Raw genomic sequence first — 25318 nt, 5'->3', positions numbered from 1 at the left:
GTGTGTGTGTGTGTGTGTGTGTGTGTGTGTGTGTGTGTGTGTGTGTGTGTGTGTGTGTGTGTGTGTGTGTGTGTGTGTGTGTGTGTGTGTGTGTGTCCTGGGTGAGCATAAGCAACTTCTTTTGAAAACATTAAGATAATTGTGTGTGTATTTATATGTATGTATATGTATTGACATCTTAATGTTTTCAAAAGAACTCTCTCATGCTCACCCAGGCTGCATTTATTTGATCAAAAATACAGTAAAAACAGTAATTTTGTGAAATGTTATTACAATTTAAAATACCTGTTTTCTATTTTAATATATTTTCTGTGATACAAAGCTGAAATAGCATCTTCAGTGTCACATGACCCTTTAAAAATCATTATAATATGCTGATTTGCTGCTCAAGAAACATTTAGAAACCAGTTCTGTTTCATATGTTTTCAGTATTACTTAATATACTTTTCAGATCTTCCTGACCTCAAACATTTGAACAGTAGTGTATTTATTTATTGTTGTATTATATATTTATATATGTAAAAAAAACTGCAACATGTTAGGGATTGTTTATGGTTATTAAAAATTAAACCTAACAAGAATGTTCTTAGAACATTGGTTTCTTAAAAAAATAACCAAACCAGAACCATACCATAATTTTGAGGGGATGCTCAGTGTTGGCTGGGTTATGTACACGTTTACTGTCCGCTGCATGAAATATCTTAAGACACTGTGTGTGTGTGTCTGCAGTGAAGAACCAGGCCCGTTGGGTACAACAGTTTATTTCTGACATGGAGGAGTTATACCGCACCACTGGAGATCAGAACTTCAACGTCATCATTACTGACTATGAAAGCACTGATATCAACATAGAAAAAGCACTACAAAACTCTTATTTACCCAGGTACATTTACAGGTTTATAGTTATACGCATAGTAGAGTGAACCACTGAACTTCATGAGTTTGATTCCTTGATCATTTGGCACATTGTCATTTCATGCTTCTGTAGCTATCATATTATAATTATATATTTTTATTTTGCCTGGTTCTTCTAAAACCGTGTTAAAGGGTAGTTCACCCAAAAATGGACATGTTTGGGTGAACTTGCCCTCAAGTTGTTCCAAACCTGTATGAGTTTCTTTCTTCTGTTGAACACAAAAGAAGATATTTTGAAGAATGTTGGTAACCAGACCATTGACGGTAGTCATTGACTTTCATTGTATTTTTTCCCTTCTGTGAAACTCAATGGGGCCCATCAACTGTTCGATTACCAACATTCTTTAAAATATCTTCTTTTGTGTTCAAAAGAGGAAAGAAACTTGAGTAAATGAATAAAAAAAATTGGGTGAACTATTCCTTTAAAGACACTGTTTTAATAATTCATGTACTTCAAACCTTGTAAAATGAGACCTCACTTTGACTCCTTTTCTATTGTGTGTCCTCCATTTCAGGTATCAGTACCTCCGGCTGAGTGGAAACTTTAAGAGATCAGCAGGACTGCAAGCAGGAATTGACCTCATTACTGTAAGATTAACACACACAATCACTCACATGCACCACACTTGCACAAAATATGCTTGAATTTCTAAAACTTGTGTTCAAAACGTGCTATGAATGCCTGATCTTCGCTAACGCAAGCTGATGAATGTCACTCAATTAAGGTCTGTCTGTCTCTCTGTCAGGACGATCACAGCATTGTGTTTCTTTGTGATCTGCACATTCATTTTCCTCCTGGCTTCATTGACACTGTGAGAAAACACTGTGTGGAGAGACGCATGGCCTTTGCTCCCATAGTCATGAGACTGAACTGTGGCGCTACACCTCTGCAGCCTGATGGTACAGTCTTTTACCTAATAACACTGTCAAATACATCAGAGAGAATTAGATTCAACAAATACAATACCTTTCAAAAGTTTGTGGTCTTTAAAGGGATACTCCACTTTTTTTGGAAATAGGCCACTATTTAAAACTTTTCTGTAGTTACATCGTGTACTAAGACCGACGGAAAATGAATGTTTGTGATTTTCTAGGCTGATATGGCTAGGAACTATACTCTCATTCCTGCGTAATAATCAAGAAACTTTGCTGCCGTACCATGAGTGCAGCAGGCGTAATGATATGACGCAGCGCCTGATAATAGTCCCCAGCTCGGTAACTTCCAACGTGACCAGCACTAAGTTTGTCTAACCTATTAGACCTATTTTCAGGCACTGCATCATATCATTACGCCTGCTGCACTCATGGTACGGCAGCAAAGTTTCTTGATTATTACGCAGGAATGAGAGTACAGTTCCTAGCCATATCAGCCTAGAAAATCGCAAACATTCATTTTCCGTCGGTCTTAGTACACGATGTAACTACAGAAGAGTCAAGTTTTAAATAGGAAAAATATAGAAACTCTTTGGTCATTTTTTTTGCGAGAGATGCTAATGGTCCTGTCCGATTCAATGATCTATGCTAAGCTATGCTAAAAGTGGTACTGCCAGACCCGGAGATCGGCTGAATAGATTCGAAAATGGTAAAACTCAACTGTTTAACTCTGGGGGAGTTGTAAAATGAGCCTATTTCCCAAAAAAGTGGAGGATCCCTTTAAGACTAATATATCTGAAGAAGTCAACAAGGCTGCATTTATGTGTGTCAAAAATACATTAAAAACAGGAATATTGTAAAGTAGTATTACAATACACAATAACTGTTTTCTATTTTAGTTTAATTTATTCCTGTTATGTAAAGCTGAATTTTTAGCATCATTACTCAAGTCTTCAGTGTCACATGATCCTTCAGAAATCATTCTGATATGCTGATTTGCTACTCAAGAAACATTTATTGTTTATATGTTGAAAACATTTGTGCTACTTAATAGTTTTGTAGTAACTTGTTGAAAGATGAATGGAAAGCTCAAAAGAAAAGCATTTATTTGAATATTTTGTAACATTTATGTCATTACTGTCACTTTTGATCAATTTAATGGGTCCTTGCTCAATGAAGGTTTTTTTTAACAGTAATGTAGATGTTTAAATTCACAGCAGAACCGCTGAATACCAGATTCACAGTGTGTGTTTAATGTGCAGGTTACTGGGAGGTCAATGGCTTTGGACTTCTGGGAATTTATAAATCAGACCTGGACTTTATTGGGGGCATGAACACCAGAGAATTCACTGACCGCTGGGGCGGAGAGGACTGGGAACTACTGGACAGGTCAGGCGTGACACTAATAAAAACCATAATCACAGCTTTTTAGTGTGAGTCAGTATCAGTATCCATTTTTCATACTGTGCATTATGATGTTGGGATTTCATTTAAAGTGATTGCTTTTAGTTTTTGACTTTTATTTATATAAAAATAAAACGTAATATATATTATATATTTTATATATATATATATATATATATATATATATATATAGTATAAAATTTGTACTAAAATATTAGTACTAAATTAAACAAAAAAATATTTTTTAATTTTTTTTACATAAAGATCTTTGAATTACCATCATGTATGGAATGTGCTATGTACATAAACTTGCCTTGCCTTTCCTATAATATTAATATTGGCTATTTATCATTACCTATAACATGAAAATAATTCAGCTTATCGTGTTAGATAGAAATGTAATATCAGTGCATCCTTAATGTATAACAAACATTATTTGGTGTGTGAAGTGCCTTGTGTTATCTGTGGTCTGTAGGATCCTTCAGGGTGGGCTGGAGGTGGAGCGTCTGTACCTGAGGAACTTCTTCCATCACTTTCATTCAAAGCGTGGAATGTGGAATCGCCAGATGCTGCGCAACACGTAACCGAGTCAACAGTCTCGCCGCTGCTGAGCAACGGTTGCCACGGCACTTTAAACGCTTGGTGAACCTCAGGACGTTCCAGATGTGCGTTCCAGATCGCATCTGATTGAAGGTGATTTTGAGGGGAAAATTAGTGGAAACAAACACAGAGACTCAGGAAAAGGTGATGTTTTGTTTGAAGATGAGTTATGCAACATCTCCAGCTGCTATGGGATCATTTCCAGAGTTGAAATGTTTCTCTAATGCCAATTACACTGTCAAGGAAAAAAAAAAAGTAAACTGAGCTAAACGAACATTTTGAGGTCATTGAAGGTTTCAGCATCACTTTGGTGTTGGCATCACTTCCAGGTCAATAATATGCCTTCAGTTGCGTCTGGCTAAATATTCTGTTCTCACTGACAGAAATGTGACGTACAATGAGATTTATACTGAGAAAATGTGTATTTATTCAGGTAGATGAGTGTCTTGGGTGAGGGGTTTGACTTTGCACACTTGTTATGTGTTTTATGCTGTGTGACCTCTTTGGGACTGAAGGAATCTGTGGACAAAACCAAAGAGATGTGCAATATTCCCAGAGGCACAGAGCGTGTTTTTGAATAGTGAATTAATTCAGGTTAGAAATGCTGATCCGTTTTCAGGTCAATCGCATAAAGCCTGTCAAGAACACGTCTGTGCCATATTTCGTCCCCAATATACAAAAGAAAGAAGAAATTTTGTTTAAAGAATTCTTTTCCCTGAAATATTAATGAAAATTAAGCACATTTTAATTCCAAATACTCATTACTGTAATGTTGAAAAATAAAGACACATTATTAAATTGAAAGTCTGTTTACATCATGCTAGTAGTTGTTCTGATGCCTTAAATTTATGCTGATTTAAATGTAACAAAAATCATATTTTGTTACTATAATACAGTACAGGAAAACTAAAAGTTTCAAACATTCATTCTATTAATGAGAACTGTACAGATGTGCTTAATTGTCATTAAACATACTGTCACAGTACCTTCATTGAAGGCTTCATTTTCTTTATCCAAAATGTAATTTTTGGGGGGAGGGGGAGGTATTTGGGTATGAAATAGCCTTGTCTTTGTGATATTTGCCATTTTATAGTGAAATTCAAGGTGTTTTGATGATGATAAATGCCATTTTTTTGTACAAAAGAAAGGGATTTTCCTGATTTCCATGCAAGTTCTTCTGTGTTCATGACACATTCCAGCCATTAAACCCAGCTCATGTTGATTCAGACTGATTCAACCATGTGCAGTATTACTTAAAACAAATTAGATCCTAATAATATTCATCAAACACACACATAAAGTCAGTGATGTGGTTTCCTGTTTTTATTCTGTGGGTTATCATTTGGTTTATGAGTGTGTATTGTGATGAATAACTGCCCAGTAAAAGCTGACCTAAGCCGTGGTCATCTATAAGTGCCTTATGTTGTTTAATTTCAGATGGAAATCTATTGTACACTCTTTTTTGTGGGGATTTGGTGCTGGTTTTCCAGAGATTCTTTTCAATGGTTATACAATCTCTAAATGTTACTGCCTTGCTGTTTTTTTTTTTTTTTTTAAACCAACAAAAAAATAGATGTAATGCATTGTAGATCTGACAGTCAATAGTGTCAGAGTTTTTTATTTTTTCCATATGTTTTTATATGAAGGATCTTCTTGTAGTTGGCAAAGTTAAAATGTCTCGAATGTCTAGATCACCAACAACCTTAAAATAAAATGTCTCCAGGTTTTGTTTTGTTTTGTTGAGGTGTGTATTTATGACCAACCTTATCAATTGTTCGGTCAAAAGTGGAGTCATGTTTGTGATTGTCATTGATGAAGAGCCTTCAACATAGTTTCTCTGATGCTAGACGTTCATACAGTTTGTGCCTTGTCTTTTATAAAAAAAATTTAAAGGAGTGTTTGGATTGGAATGGCATGAAGGTGAGTGAATAATGACAAAATATTCATTTGTAGGTGGTGCCTTTTTAAAGCTACACTGTGTAATTTTTTAAGTTGATTCTTAGCAAAAAACACTTTCTTTCAAAATGATATGTGCTCATTAATGTGTAATTACTTCTACCAACTAATCAAGTATTCTCGTAAGCGTAGAATCTGCCATTTAGAATACATACGAGCGAGTCGCTCGAATAGCGGCAGCCATGTTGCGCCTCCATCTTGTAAGTACATTAGCCAAAGAGGGACATACCTGGAAATTCAAGCTTCGCCTTTCGCGTTTTTACACTCAGTGGCACCGTGACGAATGCGAGGGGGAGATTACTCGCGACTGCCGGCAGATTTGAAATAATACGGCCACCGTAGGAGTTAAAGCGCCCTCGGAATGGGAGGGGCAAGAAAGTAATATTCAGTTGGTAGTCATAAACAATTTCACCGCTAGATGGGAGAAAATCCTACACAGTGTAGCTTTAAATGCTTTTTATTATTTCAGATGAAAAAAATGCGATGAGGCCATTAAAGGCACACTATGCAGTTTCTGTTTTTGTCAAACTGACCTCTAGAATCGCTGTGGAGTACTTGTATTTAACGTTATTGTCGTAAATAGTTTCTCGTTTTCTTTTCCATGACTCTTCCGACCGCGCTTTCTTCGTCGCCATGATTCACGTCTGAAATGCGTACTAGTATCTTCCATAGAGGCTGCTTCATATGTTGTTGATGTACGTGACGTCGTGCCGTAAAGCAAGTCGTGATTCTCGCGAGATTTGGCGGGGCGCCACCGCTCAAACCTGCATTGCTGGTTTTGCCAGTGGCATCCCCCCCGATTTGCTATCGGGATGAGTCGCCCTACTACGAGTTCGTTTACCATCGAAATGATTTCGAAGCTGTTATATTAAGGTACAAATCTTGCATAGTGTGCCTTTAAGGTCTGATGAATGAAAATGAATGAGAACATTCAGAATTTATTTGTTGAACCACATTGAGGTGACTTAGATCTACTCTAAGATTCTAAAGATCTGACTTGGGTTTCTTCTGACCAGTAGCTTTCCATGAAAGCTTCTCCAACGTCTTCAACCTGGCAAAGAACCTCTATGAATTATGCTTTCTAAAATCATATGAAGTCCACAAGCTTCTGCAATTTAACAAATCTCACTTTACCCTTCTCAAAAACCTTAGGTGTTTGGAGTTCACTGGAAACCAGTCTGATCTCTTTCCCAGCTTTTAGATCTGTTGAAGCTGATGCGCAAGATGACCGTCTGACTTAAACGGTTTCCATAAAATCTTGAGGATTTGAAAACAGTGAAGATGAAGAGAAAAATAGAATCTTCTTCCCTGAAAACATTAATGAGAAATTCATGTACATGAGACTGAAAGATCTCACATTTTTCAGCAGATTCCAAACCTGGAAGATGTCAACATTAGTTTTCGGTTGGATCTGTACCTCAGATGTTAGTCCAGGCTCCTGGGACATTTCGCAAATGCTTTTTGCCAAGGTGACATTTTTGACAACAGCATTAGATTAACAACATCATATAGAGAGAAGCTAAAACAAGAGCTAAACTACATCTGAATTGGCGAGTCCGTAATAGTTTAAAAACGAGGCACAGCAGACGAAGCTTTGCCAGGTGGTGAGTTTTATTTGGTATATGATCAACATCAGCAGTGCATCACCTGTTTATGGCCTTTAATCAAATATTCCTTATTTTACTGTCTGACTGTAACATATTTTACTTCATTATGGCTAAAATAAACTTCCTGATATTTGTTCTTCTTTCCAACACATATGTGGCAACCATATGTTAGTTTCATCATTCTTCAGTTACATAACCCCTGTTTGTTGTGCCAAACTCCCAAAATAGCTGCTTGCATCTAAATGTGCATCATTGTTGTAATAAATAACTAGACCAAGACCTCAAAGAACATTTCTCAGTAGGCTACCGCAGTAAAATTCTCAGCATATGCTACTCCAAATGTAAATGATTTGTTTAAAGTGGAAGCAGGTACGTTTGTTTTGGAAAAAAGAAAAAAAAATTAACATCCTTTTTTAATGCTTGAACTGCAGTAAAGCTCCATCAGTACAATTTCCACTTACTGGGCACTTCCTAAAGGTGGAAAAATGCTGTGTCATGGGAAAAAATGGTCACTTGGATAAACATTCATTCGGCATTGTATTTGACAAGTCTTGTACAGAAGTTATACATTTTGTTAGTTTTAAAAGTAAAACTCACCACTTAAAATGAAACTGTCAGTTTGGGGTTGAGGAGATGAGGCGAGGACTCAAACGCAGAAGAAGACAAGAAGTAAAGGCTTTTATTAAGCAAAAAATAAGCCTACTACACCGAGGGGGAAAACATAACTTGACTTGACTTGACTACAGGAAGAACACACAAGGGTAAACATATGACAAGGAACCAGCACAGGACTACCTAAATAGGGAGAGCAAACAAAGCAGGTAAGGAGGGGCAAATTAATCAATAGTCAGGTAACAAGGTGGGTGGGGTTAGACAATAGACAGGAGAGCACATGGCAAGCTATAGCTGTGTCCCAAAGTTGAAGGTTGCATCCTTCGAAGGACGCAGACTTCAAGGATGCAGCCTATGCGTCCTCTGAAGGACGCACCATGTAGCCTTCCTAGGATTTCCTAATTGTGCAACCAGGTGTTCCCGATCACCGCTCCTGGCGCCAAGCAACGGTGCGAGAGGACAGCTGCTATCCTGATCATTCATTTTGATAACTGAGTAAACAGCTATGGAGCCAGAATTGGCTATTGTCATTTTTATGTTTAATATTTTACTGGAGGTCATGGTGTGCCCCGGCGCTGCCGAATCATGTATTTTCGGTAAAACCCAATTTAATATAAAAAGTCCAGTATTTCTCGCGCTCGTCATCTGCAGCTGTCACGGTTGCCAGGCGACAAGAACAATCCTTCGTAGGCTAGACCGGTCCGAGCGCGTCAGATGCGCCCTTTGATATGGGACGCTGCTGTAGTTAGCAACAATTTGTTAATATTGTGACAATAAGCCTACATTTTGTTACTTAAATTTTCGGAACTGCATATTTCGTTAAGTATTCACTTACAAATGTGAAGTAACCTGAAGTACTTTTTTCCCTCACGTCACAATATGATTACATTACACTACACAAAAGTATATAATGTAACAACCAGATATTACTGTATATTGAAAATATACAGAAGTAAAATGCAACATAGCCTACGCAGTAATGCAGTAGTAGCCTAATATAAATGCAGTAGTTATTAAAAGTACTTTTTTCAGAAAGCCGTCGATTGAATCAGCCCTGCAAACCTGTTGGTAGACAACTTAGTGGATAGTGGAAATATGCACTTTAACACGAGACCATCCCAGATGATGTCCCACCAGCAGGAGGCATTACCAGGGGCAGCCCATCCCGGTCCAGCAGCTCCAGCGTCTCCCTGCTCAGCTCAATAGAGTCTACATCATTTTTTTCTTATTTTATGTATTGTAAAATTAAATGTTTATGTTGATTTTGATATGTTTAACGTATTTTGTAAATAGTTGGAAAAAGTACTTTAATGTAGCCTAAAGAACAAATGATTTTCATTTACCAATTTTATTTGAAAAAATAAAAAGGTATAGAATTTGTTTCATGCAGAAAGTATTACTGTCATTACAAAAATAAACAATGTCCAGAACAATTCATTCTCTTTTATTTACACAATTAAAGTTGCATAAAAATAAATGTACATAATTTTTCTTTTAAAAAATAAAAGTGAAAAAAGTTAAACAAGAATATGTAGAAAATATATATTTTTTTCAATCATTCTCTCAAGAAGAGAAAACAGCCTATCCATCCTCTCCCTTCTTTCCTGTGCACTCCTTGCCTCTACCTCCCTCTCTAGTTGCATTTCTTCTCTGATCAAGTCCAAAAACTCGTCCTGTCTCGCCGCCTTCGTGCTGGTGCTGCTGCCCCTGGCTCCTCCTCACCGTGGGCACCCACTACTGAACTCGGCCCTAGTGTGTCCTCAGGGATTGAGGCGATGAGGACAGGGGGGTTGGTGTCCTCTGTCCCAACATCTCATCCATGAGGACAAACCAGGGCCAAGTTGCAGCAGTGGGTTTCCCACTCACACCCTCTCCTGTCCCAGGACACTTGCAATCCTAAAGGCAGAGCAAATGAACCGTGACTTGTTAATAACAACAACAGGACAATACATTTCAGCAAAGATGTGTGTATTACTTTTCTTTATATATATATATATATATATATAGACCCATTTTTTCCTGAATTGTTCTAAAAAAGCAGAAAAGGGTACTTAACACAGAGGAGCAATCTTAAGTGCATTGTTAACACTGCAAAATGAGACACATCAAGACATGCATACAAAATACTTAAGAAATCATATTTCTGTATACTAAAATTTGGTTAAAACCACATTGCATGACAGCACTACAAAAACACAAAGTGAAACCTTATTGCCGTATCTACTGCTTTTCTTATTGTTTTGGGCTTTATTGGGTGAGTGATATTTCTTATGATATACAAGTGCAAATATTACAAATAGGTCGTTAAACTAATAACGTTATTACCACAAGTTTTGCCTAAAACTACCTGATAAATGTAGCCACGCAATGGTGACGAAGGAGTTAAGAAGAAGTTTATAAGAAAATTTAACTCTGGTTTCGCTAGCTATTTGAGTAAATGAAAACATAATACTTACATTTAAATGTGAATTTGCTGTCCACCACCGATCTCTAATCTCGGCCGCCTTTAAAAATAAATAAATAAATGCTGTCGTCAACGGCGCGCAATGACTTATGGGGTAGAATAGGCCGCTAAGTGTCCATTTATGTATCCTTCTTTTCACGGGGAAACGAAGGGTGCATTTGGCGTCGCTTTTGAATCAGGGAAGCCTTCGTCGCGGCGCGATGACGCAACCGGCCTTCGAATATGGCCTTCGAAGGATGGAGAATTGAATTGGGACAGCCTTCATCGAGCCGCGGTGACGCAATCGGCCTTCAAATGCGACCTTCCAAGGATGCAGCCTTTGAATTGGGACGTCCTTCGTCGCGCCGCGGTGACGCAATCGGCCTTCAAATACGGCCATCCGGCCTTCAAATACGGCCTTCGAAGGACGCAGCCTTCACTTTGGGACACAGCTAAAGTGCTCACACCAAACATGACAAAACAGGAGTGTCAGAGCTCTGTCACAGAACCAAGAAATACAGACAGAAGTGACAGAACCCTGAGAGAAACACTGCAGTTGAATTTAAATCACCATGAAATCAAAAACGACCGTTCTTTTTTTTTTCTTTTTTTTTTATGGAATATTGCATTATCATAAATGATTTATCCATGAACATTATTATTATTATTATTTAAAATTGTCTTGCCCTCATAACCTTTAATTAAAAGAACGTCCCATTCCTTCTTGCAAACATCTCTTCTCTGATGATGCGTTTACTGGCGCGACGCGGCGGGACAGGACAACATGTCACCAGCTATAGCAAACCACAAGCATTCAACAATCCAGTCAGTTACCAGTGGACAAAATCAAGTCCCGCCCTACGTTTTATTTAGTTGTTCAAGAAGCTGTTTCATCACTCGGATATAAGTCACAGTGGTGAAGAAAAGAGTATTGCAACTTCTGTTTCTTGCTGACTTTTATAGTGCTTTCAATTTCAAATTCTGAAACAATCCATCAAAAACAGGGAAGGTTCGAATAGTAAAAGTAAATACAATAGCCTACCTAATTCCAGAGCATCTATACAATTATATATAGCATACACCCCCCGCCCCCCAAATGCCTTTTAATTTTATACGTTGGGTTATATTTAGTGAAGGCTCACGTCTGTGCATTTATTTGGAGTTCTATACGTGCACATTCACGTCTGCTGACAGCTGAACTCACCACAGTGCAAAGTACAAAGAATGCTCACACTCATTATCTAACTCAATTGTTTAAACTTTGACGTGCTCAAAGGAGGTTAGTTTTATTTCAGTGTGAGAGTGTTAGCACCCTGCATAGTACGCACTACATCCTTTGATTTATTGTATTATTTCAACAGTAAATACTTTTAGCCTACATTGTTACAAAAAATATATAATAAGTGTTGTTCTTTTGAACTTCCTATTTATTAAAGAAACCTGGAAAAACTTTAGTCATTCATTTATTTTCTTTAAGACTGTTGATAACGGTTTTAAGTCAGTTACATAAAAACGTAGATTGGTCTAATTTGATACCGAAAAGAAAGACTGATTACCCCTAACTAACTGCTAGTTGCTCGTAGACACAGTCTTAACATAATGGCAATGTTTATACATTACAACCCTCCCCTAAAGGATCACGTGACACTGAAGACTGCACTAATGATGCGGAAAATTCAGCTTTGCATCACAGGAATAAATTACATTTGAAAAATATATTTAAGTGGAAAACAGTATTTTAAATTATAATGTTATTTCACAATACTATGCTTTTACTGACCCCAAATAAAGGATTTTCTGCAGCATTTATGCATATTTTTCCCATTTGTGCGAAAATTCTCTAATATTACATAAAGTTTTATAATATGCTATTTGTTGTGTTCTGTTTTTTTTATAAAACTTTTTTTTTTTATACATGACTAAAGTACAAATTACTCTAATGTGAATCTAGTGATAATCACCAGAATAACAGGAATAAAAAAAGTTAAATGTCTAAAATAAATTTGTTCGATTGTCATGAAAGCAATGTCACAATGCAACAACAACAAAAATCAAAATATACTTTATTTTTTATTCTACATAGGCTACAAAGTATTTTGCATTCATTTTTGTTTGGGATTTTGGGGTATTGTGTCTTGGAGATTCACACATTCACTGAATGTGTATGATGAGAATAATAAGAGTGCTAATCCCTGTCATAGTCTATTTTGAGGTGATAAACTATTCTTTCCACTCTACATCCCCGCCGTTATTCATACAGTATGCCTGCCAAACCAGGCCACATTACATGTCCACAACTCATCTCTTTTGTCACGTCTCAGACAGGTGTTGGCCAAATAAATCACTGCCAGAGACACTAACTTCTCATGTCCTTGAGCACAAACACAGCCAGTCACACAGTGTGAATATTCTGAGTGAGTCAATTGTCATCTGTCAGTGGTGATTGTGACCTGACCTCACAGCCCTGATATGTAACCGGCTGTCAGTCACACAAGGTCGTGAAGTTCTATCCATCCAGTGTGTGCTAAAAATATCATGACAGTCTATTGTCATAATGAATCACACATAATTAGCATAATCAAAGGTTTAATAACCTTAAATTAAAGTCATATGAAACATTCCATATTCATAGAATTACATGCTTTCTTTTGAGATTTGTATTAATACATATTGTTTTGTTTTTTATTGGTGATTTTTTCAGGTGATTTTCTTCATTTATTGGACTTTACGGGTCACTAATAACAAATGCACACGCATACATATACACAATTATACACTCTTATATACACTCCTATCACTGTCCTCCACCAGCAGCATCAAACATCTTCTTCCTGCCCTCCATACCAGACATGGCCTCAACGTTCTTACGCCAGTCGCCCACCTCTGTCGACATAACCTGACAAAACAGAAATGCAGCGTACAGTTATGTCCAGAAACTGAAAACGTGTTTCCTTTATTCTGGTGAATCTATAAAAACCTGTCAAGGACACCTGCAGCATTCAGGCATATTTGCCCTATTAATGTAATGCAAAGGTTCTATTCTATATGTAAAGTTTTATACAGTACACTCTCAGAAAAAAGGTACAAAAGCTGTCACTGTGGCGGTACCTTTTCAAAAGGTACACCTTTGTACCTAAAGAGTGCATTTAAGTCCCTCAAAGGTACATATTGGTACCAAACGTGTACATATTAGTACCTAAATGGTACATATTAGAACCCTTTTGAAGGGCACTGTCCCAGTGACAGCTTTTGTACCTTTTTTATGAGAGTGCTTGTTGTGTTCTGTGTGTGTACCTTCTCTTGTTTAATGTCTTCTTTCTTCACAGATTTGAGGTTGGCTCTGAGGTCCATGGAGCCCTTGTGTTTGGAGCCCAGAAGCGCTCTCATCATCTCATCCGCAGACACGCGCACCTTCCTCAGGGCGGGTTTCTTAAACTTCCCTCCTAAATCTTGCACCTTCAGCTTCAGCTCATGGATCTTTTACACACACATACACACTCTGTTCGTTATACAGAAACATTTAGTGTGAGATTAGAAATGGTGCATTCATTTATACTCACTTCTTTGTTGTTTTTATTGACTTTGGCCTCAAAGTCGTATCTCTCCTCGTCCACTGTGTCGATTTGGGCATGAAGTTGCCGACACAGTTTCTGGATGTGTAAAAATACTCATTCTTAATTATTACTGCTTCTCGTGTTTTTAAATTATATTATATTATAATATATCAGATTAAAATAACACAATCCGAACTATCTTGTATTTAAGCTTCGGTTCCGTCTAGATTCAAACTTCATGAGAAACATAATCTTAACATATCTTAACATGTCTTTCACTAACCTGCAACTCCTCCATTTGGAGACCGGTTATTTGAAGAGGTGGAAGCTTCTCACTCAGATATTTCACCTTCTCGTCGTCACGATTGGCCGTTTCCTGTTCCAACTCCTCCATGGCTCTTTGAAGCAAAAGGATCTTAGAAAAGCAGAACACAAACAGACATTCTGTAGTTAAAAAAATCAAATAAAATGAAAACATACCAACATATCTAGTATAGAAAACACACACACACACATGTTGTGTTTTCATGTTTGATGGGGATTTTCCATAGACATAATGATTCGTATACTGTACAATGAATCTGTATATTATATCCCCTAAGCCTAAACCTACCCATCACAGAAAACTTTCTGCATTTTTACATTTTCACTTAGTATGATTTATTAGCTGTTTTCCTCATGAGGACCAAAAAATGTCACCACAAGGACAAGGATTTTGGATATTGCCCCATAATGTAGGGTTTACCAGGGCCCCCCTTCCTCCCCCAACCCACACACACACACACACACACACACACCATACCTTCAGGGAGAGTTTTCGAGATGCAGAGATCTTAGACTTTGGCTAAAAAGGGGGGAAAGAAAGAGATTAAAGTTAATGACTAGTTAATCCCAAGTTTAATGCATTATGTTCTGTCATTCAACAATGTATAGATGAATGTATAAGTCACAATATCATAATCACAATATACTGTTGAATATGCTGGTGAATACCTTGGCTTGTACTCCCCGAGGGGCCAATGGACCAGGTGCCTTTTGATGAAGATTAAAATAGATAAAGTAAAAATCATCAGAAAATTATTGTATAATTTAATTAAGGTTTAAAGGTTCACTCTAAAAACTGCTGGGTTGTGTTAACCCAATTTTGGGTCAAATATGGTCTCACCCAACGTTGGGTTAAAAATTCAATTTAAAAATGGACAAACCCAGCCGTTGGTTTACATTTTTAATGTAACCAATGCAATTTGTCCATTTTTAAATTGCATTTTTGTCCATTTTTGATTTTGTCCAAAATGCAATTTGTCCATTTTTAAATTGCATTTTTTAACCCAACGTTGGGTGAGACTATATTTGACCCAAAATTGGGTTAACACAACCCAGCAGTTTTTAGAGTGTTTTAACCCTTTAACTATGTTACTGTAATTTCAGTCTGAAAAGACCCATATACAAAAGACAATTTACTTACATCGCTGCGGATTTGTATGTTTGTTGGCGGTTGCAAAGAGAAAAAGAAGAAAATAATAAATACAGATAGAAAGATGTGTGTTCATGTTTCACAGAGTAACGCAAAAACAGTGCATAAAAACTACTTACTCGTCTGCCATCGTGAAACCTGTGAGATCAGAAATAAAAAATAAGCAATGATGTATAGTTGCAATCACAATACTAAACTAAATAAATCTTCTTTGTTCTGTTGAGCCAGTGTTGAGAAATGTCTAGGAAAGTGGTAGCTGACACAAAGAGATGTGTGTGTGTTTTACCTGAGGTGTTGCCTGTTGGGTCAAACCAGCTTCTGAAAGCACAATGGACAGAGACAATTGTTTTTATGTGTGACAGGCAACAGCTTTGTAATTTTAGCTCCCAGAGACAGGAATGAGAATGAATGGGCAGCTGTCCTCAACATATCAGAGCCTGGGCGTGTGTTTGTGTGTCCTACGCCACAAGGACAAAGCAATTCAAAGCCTACTATGTGACTCAAATCATTTTAATATGCAGCTTTAATACAATATAGCAGACAAAAATGGCACATCCTATACAAATTCAAACAGGAACAGTATAAGGAAAAGTCCTTCGACTAAAAATGACAGCCTGACACATCTGTAAATTACAGGTTGTTAACTCTTCACCTCGAATGCATTACAGTCAAATAACAAGACATAGCATAAAGCAAAGGTTTCCATCCATTAGTCATAGGACAGAACAATCAGCACCTGCTCACTCTCACAAAAGCAAACCTCACTTCCATAAATACTCATTTTAAACACCATTTGCCCACCAACCCTGGACCTAAAATATGATCTCACTGTGTTTTAAACACCTATTGTTCTTTAATGCATTTTGTAGTGTGATTGAAATCAAGAACAAGTGTTTATATGACCACATAGTTTTTGTATTGGTGTATTCTTAGTGATATAAATACTTGACTCTTGATTAGGACCATTTGGACATTCAGGTCATCAGATCTGGCAAAACTTTAAATGCTGATCATTTATTTAGTACAATTTTTTTTGTTCTTGATCAAAAAGTCCTTTTGGATTCAGTGAGAAAAACGTGTATTTATTCAGTTCACTCTTCTGTATGGATAGCGGAGGCATGACTGGCACTGACTGAGACAGACTCTATACAGGCGAATGGTTTCGGCAGCTTGGGGTGTCAGGAATATCTCTCATGCATCCCCTTGCATATTTGAGCTCAAATTAGCTAATTTCCACCTAAGGCAGTTCAATGAGGTGAAAAAACCCTTTGATCCAAGGGTTCATTTGAAACTAAGCCAATATTTACGAGATATTGAACTGATCCTTACAACAGAAGCACAAACTACTTAACTTACCCCCCTAACACACAAACATACAAACTCCATACTCACAAATGATACCAACAAATGCACTCATGGATTTAAAAATAGTCTTTGATGACAATATATCAGTTAAGGATTTTATGTAACATGATGCTTGCTTATGTAATGGTTATTGTTAGACACCTATTGTTAGGTCATCTCTGCAGTATGCCTAACTCTGCAACATAAAAAAAAAAAGAATATAGGCTACTTGTGTTCGGAGGTTTTTATATAAAACAATAAAAGGGTGCAAATAGGCTCTGGTCAAGTAAAGTAAAAAAAAATTTAATCATCTTGGATAAGTATTAATCCTTGACTCTTGATTACTTAGCATACAAGTACCACTGTCAGGACCATAGGCTATATCAATATGGACCATATATATACAATTATGAATATATATATATATACACACACATATATTTGGGGTTGGCCAAGACCCTTACAGCATAGATGACATAAAGGTCTTAAGCCGCTTGAACCCAAATAATTATATATAGGGCCTATACACTCACCTAAAGGATTATTAGGAACACCTGTTCAATTTCTCATTAATGCAATTATCTAATCAACCAATCACATGGCAGTTGCTTCAATGCATTTAGGGGTGTGGTCCTGGTCAAGACAATCTCCTGAACTCCAAACTGAATGTCAGAATGGGAAAGAAAGGTGATTTAAGCAATTTTGAGCGTGGCATGGTTGTTGGTGCCAGACGGGCCAGTCTGAGTATTTCACAATCTGCTCAGTTACTGGGATTTTCACGCACAACCATTTCTAGGGTTTACAAAGAATGGTGTGAAAAGGGAAAAACATCCAGTATGCGGCAGCCATGTGGGCGAAAATGCCTTGTTGATGCTAGAGGTCAGAGGAGAATGGGCCGACTGATTCAAGCTGATAGAAGAGCAACTTTGACTGAAATAACTACTCGTTACAACCGAGGTATGCAACAAAGCATTTGTGAAGCCACAACACGCACAACCTTGAGGCGGATGGGCTACAACAGCAGAAGACCCCACCGGGTACCACTCATCTCCACTACAAATAGGAAAAAGAGGCTACAATTTGCACGAGCTCACCAAAATTGGACAGTTGAAGACTGGAAAAATGTTGCCTGGTCTGATGAGTCTCGATTTCTGTTGAGACATTCAGATGGTAGAGTCAGAATTTGGCGTAAACAGAATGAGAACATGGATCCATCATGCCTTGTTACCACTGTGCAGGCTGGTGGTGGTGGTGTAATGGTGTGGGGGATGTTTTCTTGGCACACTTTAGGCCCCTTAGTGCCAATTGGGCATCGTTTAAATGCCACGGCCTACCTGAGCATTGTTTCTGACCATGTCCATCCCTTTATGACCACCATGTACCCATCCTCTGATGGCTACTTCCAGCAGGATAATGCACCATGTCACAAAGCTCGAATCATTTCAAATTGGTTTCTTGAACATGACAATGAGTTCACTGTACTAAAATGGCCCCCACAGTCACCAGATCTCAACCCAATAAAGCATCTTTGGGATGTGGTGGAACGGGAGCTTCGTGCCCTGGATGTGCATCCCACAAATCTCCATCAACTGCAAGATGCTATCCTATCAATATGGGCCAACATTTCTAAAGAATGCTTTCAGCACCTTGTTGAATCAATGCCACGTAGAATTAAGGCAGTTCTGAAGGCGAAAGGGGGTCAAACACAGTATTAGTATGGTGTTCCTAATAATCCTTTAGGTGAGTGTATATTTTTTATTGTATTTTATTTTTATTTATTATTATACACATTTTTATGTGTATAATATTTATGTGAATGTTTTAAAGTGTGAGAAAAACCAATTGATATTACAGACATCACATAATTCATCATAATTCATCAAATCTAATAGAGCTATCTAATAGTGCAGCTCAATAATAAATAGGCCTGATTATTATATCAAGCTCTGGTCAAATTAATAATAGCCTAATATATATATATATATATATATATATATTTTAAAATGTATATATTTAACTTTATATATATATATATATATAAAGGGCCTATAGACACACACACACACACACACACACACACACACACACTGTATATACACTGTATACACACACACTGGGGCGTTTCCTCTGAGGAGGCAAGGCAAGGGAGGCAGTGTCTCCTCAAAGAAACTGGATGAGAAAATAATCGATATTACCAACAAAAAAACCCCCCCATATTACAAAATTTGACAAGTGAATGAATCACTATTTTTTCTAAAGTTACACGGTCCAACAGCGACACCAGCAGGTAAAGTTACAGTGGGAGGCTTGCCTCTCCTGAGTCCATTGACTTTTGACAGATGGGGGAATGGTGAAAAGTCACGTGAGAGGGGGCAATGCCTCCATCATGCTATGATATAATCGGTTATATTTGGATATGGTAAGGTTCCTGCGATCCCGCCTCTTGTTTTCGTGAGCACAGAGTGGTGCAGGTATGACATCACTTTGTAGGCCAAATCATGAAAGCGAGTTAGCATTTTAGCACTTCCGGTTCCATCGTCCCGAAGTCAGTGGGTTTTTTAATGGGATTTTGGTTAAATGGTTCAAGTTCAAGACACTTTCTCGTTTTATTCCACGACATAAAATACAACATTACCCCAATCATGATTTTTTAAGCTGTTATGTGTCTTGAAAAAGGCGGTTGCTAACAAGTGGCTAAATGTGAAAACAGAGGCAGTCGGGGACATTAAACGTCATCACGCCGAACAGATAAGCTCAGTCCGCTTTCACAGCTTCTATATGCTTGTAATTGAGCTCTGCTCTTATAAACTGTTTTAACTCAAATGTTCTGGGAAAATGTTTTCAGGTAAAAACTGAAAGAGTTGTCAGAAGCTAGTGATGGTGACGTTGAATTCGTGGGACCGTGGTGTAGTTTTTTTATAGCCATCTGGCCATACCTTTAGCTTTTTACTTCTGGCGACTGCATTAAGGCTTCAAAATTCATTAAAGTTGTATTCATCTGTGATAATTATACTGATGGACAAAATGTGCAAGTAAACTTTTTTTTATCATAGAGCTTGTTTTCAGCGATAATCCAAAAGTCTATGGGAAAATCCCCTTTTTTTTTGTCAAGGGAAACAATGTGATGTTAACTGCCGGTTGGCCTACAAAGTGACCGTATACCTCATACCTCATACTCTAGTCTGAATGAACAAAATTATGAAAAAAAGACTAATTAAAGACAACTCAACCACGTAGATATCACTGCGTTATGCCACATCAAATTCAAATTTGAAACGGCCTGAAAACATGATGACTGTGGGTTTTATTTAGTGAGCAATCAGCGTGGTGAAATTAAAGGTGCATTTTCATGTGACCAGTGTTTACCAAGCTTGATGACTGATGAAAATAAATTGACTATTAAAAAGTACAGCTGAACATCAGTTCACAAATAAAATATATTGTTTAAATTGTTACCACCTTTAGTTGTTTTAGAATAGCCTAAATGTAAAAATGCGTTTAAAAATCTAACTTGATGAGATATATGTTTGGTTTAAAAAAAAAATTGAAGATTAATTACATAGTGTAAACACAAAATAGAATTGAATTAATTAATTTACATTTGATATATATATATAAATAAACTGTACAGTGCACATGCACCCATAGGCTATAGTATTACAAATGTCTTTATATTTTTTATAATGAATGTCTGTATCTTTTTTGAACTTGTAGGCCTTTTTGTTGTGTATGATTTCCATCTTTAACAATTTTAGTTTCATAGGCTACTTTATCTGATAAATTACAACCATCTGAACATGAGCTAAACATATTGAAATAACACGTTAACAACTAGTCTTATGTGGCATTAAGCACCAGTATGTGTGTTTACACATGCTACATGCATAGGAAGGTCCCAGTGGGATAGCACGCAGTGTTTAATAATAGTAGGCTAATAATCCACTGGCTGACTTGGCTCTGAATGCAATGGGATTAACGTTACTTTAAGACTGACTTTTAATCCTCGACAATTGTAAAAAGTCATATGCTTATTTGTCCAGTTATTTTAATAGCGTGAAGATCTAGGATAGACGTCATGAAAAAAAAAAACTTTCGATGAAAGTATTTAATATTTAAACATTATTTAAAATCAGCACACATCTGACCGATCTGACCCAAATGGCATCAATGTCCGTGACCCGGATGTGCTCTGCTCTGACGTGCCCGCCTCCCAGCCCCAACTGCGTGAGCGATGCGCCAGAATCTGCGAAAGCTGTTTCATTTGACTGACGATTTTATTTTTGAAATTAGCCTTATAAACATCTACATTTTGGTATGATTGTGACCAAAATGCAACACAGAATCGACGCTGCACCTTCCTGAGATCTAATCATGATACAAGAAGCGTTTCAATCGGCACGAGGATCTATGGAGAGACTTTAATGTCAGATTGAACCGCTAAGGTGAAACTCTGGTGAGCTGACATAATCAAAAACACTAAAATAATCTCATCTATCTGTAGTTTATCCACAGATCTGTATAGAAACATGCTTTTGTATCTAATATAGTGCTGCTGTGATATATTGACAATGTGAATGCAGCTAAACTGCTTACTGCCTGAACCATACAGAGCTAACGCTATGTTTAACGTTATATATGATTTGTATAAGAATTATTATCGATTTATGTCTTTCATAAAATGTTTTGGGGTTCTTATTTTACGTTTAATGATTTTGTTAAAATAATGCATGAGACTGCGCTAACCGTGAGGTGAACCTAGGCTAGAAGTATACATATTGATTAGCTGTATTATTTAATTATTTTCTCAAAATGATGCAAACATCATGTTTACGTGACTACTATTACTGCTTTTTTTACATGAACAAGGTGCATGCAGTAGTTATATATTGCTTTTTCGCTTTAGAATATTGGTCCGTTCAAGTCATGTCGAAAATATCGTATTTACGAGTAGAACGTAGTAAACACGAGTGGGAAGCTCGGGGTTTACGAGTTGAGTGTGTGTCAGTGAGAATATGGTGGCTGAACACCACAATATTTATAGGTATTTAGCAGTGACATAATGACGTAGTTTTTTTTAACAACATAATGAGCTAATTACCGGCACAAAATATAATAGAATTATAATATAACAATATAATATGTAAAGATAAAGTTTACAGTGGCTTCATAAATGATTTAGAAACCTATAAAAGCAAAACACACCTGATGATGCACATTTTGGTCTTCATTTTCTGAATGTAGAGTTTAAAAACCTTGCTGTATTTTTGTGTAATTAATTAATAGAAGGTACACTACCATCTTGCTCAGATGAAAGTGACTTGAACGCACCTGACGTAAAAACAAGACTTCCCATTTCGTAAATACGAATTTCCCAGGAGGACTTGAACGCACCATATATCTGCTGCATTAGTCCCTGGCCCTTCTGTCTGTCCTCGAGTCTAATCTGTCAAAAGCACCTGTTGTGTTTACATGGATGTATGTGGGTCAGGTTGCTTATGATCTGTTTATTTTTTCCTTTTTAGCCTTGATCCAGTGTGGAAACAGAATGTTTGTGTTTATGTGTGTTTAAATAAGAAGATTAGAGGAATAATGCCTGGGAAGTTAAAGGCGAAGATTGTTGCGGGGCGGCACCTGCCCGTCATGGACCGTGCCAGCGATCTCACTGATGCCTTCGTGGAGGTCAGTTGAGCACCTGTCTATTAATAAAGTCACTCTGCTCTGCACATTAGTTCAAAAATGCTGCTTTATCCAGCTCAAGTTTTGAGGAACGGCCCTTGTTATATCGCAGATCAGCACTTATAAAGTTTCGTTCCACAGGTGAAGTTCGGAAACACAACATTTAAAACGGACGTGTACCCCAAGTCCCTGAATCCTCAGTGGAATTCTGAGTGGTTCAAATTCGAGGTAAGGTCTTCCCTCTTTTTTCTGCTATAGTTTGGAGTTTTATGGAGTTAATTCCCTATGTTTATCTTTCTTTTTCCTTCAGGTGGATGATGAAGATTTGCAGGATGAGCCGTTGCAGATAACTGTTCTTGACCATGACACATACAGCGCTAATGATGCTATTGGAAAGGTGTACATTGACATTGATCCATTACTCTGCAGTGAAGCTGCTACGGTCATCTCTGGCTGGCTCCCCATTTATGACACTATACATGGTGTGTATCCATAAGCAAATTTAGGGCTCTTTCACATCTGACTCGTTTGGAGTGTTTGTTTTGGAACCTGGCACATTTTCTCCCATAGTTCAGTTCAATAGGCATAAACGAAGACGGCAATCGCGCTCAGATCCACACCAAAACAATCAGTCCCTGACGCCTGAACGAGGTGGTCTCGGCCTGCTTAAAAACAAACTCTGGAGTGGTTCGCTTGTGGTGAGACCGCAATCTGAACCCAGCGGAAACAGTCTGTATTACAATATATGATGAGTGGTCAGACGAACATATTTCAGAACAACTTGCCAAAACACATACAAATACAGACGAAGCCTTGATCCTTGCTCAAAATGATTAAGTAATATAACGGCAGCTACTAAGAAAGCCATAATAACTGCTATGGGTGGAATCCCGGAACCAATGAGAGGACCGGTTACTACTCGCACGTGACTTGTATTAACAAGTTTTGGTCCGTTTAGAAATGTTGCCTTGTAAAAGCGAGCAAAACCAAGAAGAAATTGAAACAGTGTAACATTTTTAATCCCTGTTTCGGAACAAAGCAAGCAAACAATCTACAGGTCTGAAAACGCCCTTAAGCTACGTTCACACTACACGCGACCAAGCGACGCGATACCATTCATTTTCAATGGGGAGCGGGCGACTTCCGGTGACGCGCGCAGTCGCGACCGTTGGCGACTGGATGGGGCGTGTCTGGCGACGCGACAAAGTTGAGAAATGTTTAACTTTATGCAAATGAAGAGCGACTTTCGGGAGCGACAACCAATAGGAGTGAAGTCAGTGGAGCACACGTGATCCGTCACTCTTCAGTGCTGCGTCAGACCGAGGCAAGATGAATGAGAAGTTTATTTTAGCAGTCCGAAACTGTCCAATAATGTATGATATGTCTCCGTGTACATACAGTGGTACTCGCCGTGCTGACTCTGAGCCTGAATGGTTTCGTGAACTCAGAAAGACCAGTATTTGCCCATTTGCTGCAGTTAAATAGCCGCGATAGCACAAGGCACTCGCTGTTTCTCATTCATCTTTAATATTATGCATTTAATGTACTGATTCCATTTATATTTAGACTTTTCCTTCCAAAATGTTAGCTTGTAGAGGCAAGAAAACAGATTTGTTGTCTACAACATGGAGTAACATCCGTGAATGTCACTCACAAACATTACTAGGCAACCAGTAGTGGGAACGCCCACTAACGACCTCACCGCCAGCCACTGGCGACATGCAGCGACAAAGTCGCTTGTAGTGTGAACGGGGCTTTAGTCTGTAATATCAAAGAGTTGTGAATTGTTTTGTTGATGACATGCTTGTGTTCAGGTATAAGAGGGGAAATAAATGTACTGGTCAAGGTGGATCTCTTCAACGACTTGAACCGCTTCAGACAGTCTTCATGTGGGGTCAAATTCTTCTGTAGTAAGTATCTACATCATCTGCTTCCATTGCCTCCTGTTCTTCCTTCCTTAATTCCATCTGACAGTCTGCTTCCTCCACTATCTACCCTGCTCCGCTCACTTTTCTCTCTTTATTTTTATCTTCTTCTGAGAATTTTCACTCACGTTGGGTCTCATTCACTAAGCATGTACGAACGATTTTAATAACAAATCACAAAATGTATTCTAAATTTACGAACAAATATAGGAACAACTGAAACCACACGTACGCAAAAAGCACTTACTCTGTATGGCCTTATAATCGTGTAAAGAAGTTATATTTCATCCTAACACGACTATAATTATATTGAAGTATGTTGCATTAATAGTATTATATAATCCATATATAAAATTCTATAGTAAAATCATTAAATAATACAATTTAATTTAATCTTAAATACATTCCATCATATAGGCTACAGTAAAAGAGTAAGAAAAGCTGTGTTCTAGCTAGTGGTCGACCGATATTGTTTTTTTGATTGCTGATGCCGATATCTTAGAGAGCAGGATGGCTGATATTTTTATTATATACTTTATATTTATTTTAATCAATATTTGATACATTTTTAATAAATTAGAAAACAAATCTTTAAAATAAACATGCTTATACTTTAGATGGCAACTTCTTGAATCTGCAATCCTATTACAGTATTTTTCACATTTTTTTCACAACATTTTCAAATGCTATTGAAGTTAGAACCGTGTGTACCAATGTCGTATGTAACTTTAGAGACGGTCCCTAAATGTGCGAATATCCAGTGTCAGGCGAACTTATGCCAGTGGGAAACGCTTAGCGTGAAACTTTGCGCGTTACTTTCATATTCTGGTCCATCTGCTTTCCTGTAGCCTATTAATATAGCCTACATCCCCAATAAGGTGGGAGTTTGGTCTTTTATATCACTGTATTTTGTCCATGAGTTAGGCTACTTTGAG

At 37.6% G+C, this 25318-nt stretch overlaps 3 protein-coding genes across 9 annotated transcripts in view; 2 read left to right on the top strand and 1 right to left on the bottom strand.

The window, feature by feature from the left end:
* b4galnt3b (beta-1,4-N-acetyl-galactosaminyl transferase 3b) overlaps window positions 1-5328 on the top strand; it is a 31842-nt gene extending 26514 nt beyond the window's left edge. Inside the window, exons 16-20 of the mRNA XM_084408846.1 lie at window positions 730-883; window positions 1431-1503; window positions 1662-1815; window positions 3051-3177; window positions 3668-5328. Of these exons, the coding sequence (XP_084264972.1) occupies window positions 730-883; window positions 1431-1503; window positions 1662-1815; window positions 3051-3177; window positions 3668-3776 (617 nt within the window). The 3' untranslated portion in view covers window positions 3777-5328. The remainder of the gene's footprint in view (window positions 1-729; window positions 884-1430; window positions 1504-1661; window positions 1816-3050; window positions 3178-3667) is intronic.
* Window positions 5329-12492: 7164 nt separating this feature from the next.
* tnni1c (troponin I, skeletal, slow c) lies at window positions 12493-15790 on the bottom strand. Of its 2 annotated transcripts, none has more exons than XM_084410086.1 (7): window positions 15702-15790; window positions 14958-14996; window positions 14767-14808; window positions 14248-14379; window positions 13971-14060; window positions 13705-13887; window positions 12493-13306 (listed from the first exon to the last, which is right to left on the bottom strand). In XM_084410086.1, exons 4-7 carry the CDS (start codon window positions 14356-14358, stop codon window positions 13205-13207), a joined length of 486 nt encoding a protein of 161 aa, XP_084266212.1. In that variant the 5' UTR covers window positions 14359-14379; window positions 14767-14808; window positions 14958-14996; window positions 15702-15790; the 3' UTR covers window positions 12493-13204. The 2 variants fall into 2 exon arrangements, with proteins under 2 accessions (XP_084266212.1, XP_084266213.1); XM_084410087.1 differs by lacking the exon at window positions 15702-15790 and adding an exon at window positions 15430-15464.
* Window positions 15791-20931: 5141 nt separating this feature from the next.
* c2cd5 (C2 calcium dependent domain containing 5) overlaps window positions 20932-25318 on the top strand; it is a 49685-nt gene continuing 45298 nt past the window's right edge. For 5 of the 6 annotated variants that reach the window (XM_084410085.1, XM_084410082.1, XM_084410083.1 and 2 more), the window contains exons 1-5: window positions 20958-21235; window positions 22305-22461; window positions 22600-22686; window positions 22769-22940; window positions 24273-24368. In XM_084410085.1, the coding sequence (XP_084266211.1) occupies window positions 22372-22461; window positions 22600-22686; window positions 22769-22940; window positions 24273-24368 (445 nt within the window). In that variant the 5' untranslated portion in view covers window positions 20958-21235; window positions 22305-22371. Of the gene's footprint in view, window positions 21236-22304; window positions 22462-22599; window positions 22687-22768; window positions 22941-24272; window positions 24369-25318 lie in introns of all 6 variants that reach the window. The other variant, XM_084410084.1, reaches the window with a different exon arrangement.

The sequence above is a fragment of the Rutilus rutilus genome (assembly GCF_951802725.1).
Source record: "Rutilus rutilus genome assembly, chromosome: 5".
Classification (NCBI taxonomy): domain Eukaryota; kingdom Metazoa; phylum Chordata; class Actinopteri; order Cypriniformes; family Leuciscidae; genus Rutilus; species Rutilus rutilus.
This window is presented reverse-complemented; position numbering and strand designations above follow the sequence as displayed.

Bases quoted from the DNA above. Each gene is read 5' to 3' on its own strand.
- tnni1c (XM_084410086.1), bottom strand. From the start codon at position 14,358: ATGGAGGAGTTGGAACAGGAAACGGCCAATCGTGACGACGAGAAGGTG. The intron at 14,061-14,247 runs GTTAGTGAAAGA...TTACACATCCAG, and splicing joins TCCAAATGGAGGAGTTGCAG to AAACTGTGTCGGCAACTTCA. The intron at 13,307-13,704 runs GTACACACACAG...CTGTTTTGTCAG, and splicing joins AAGACATTAAACAAGAGAAG to GTTATGTCGACAGAGGTGGG.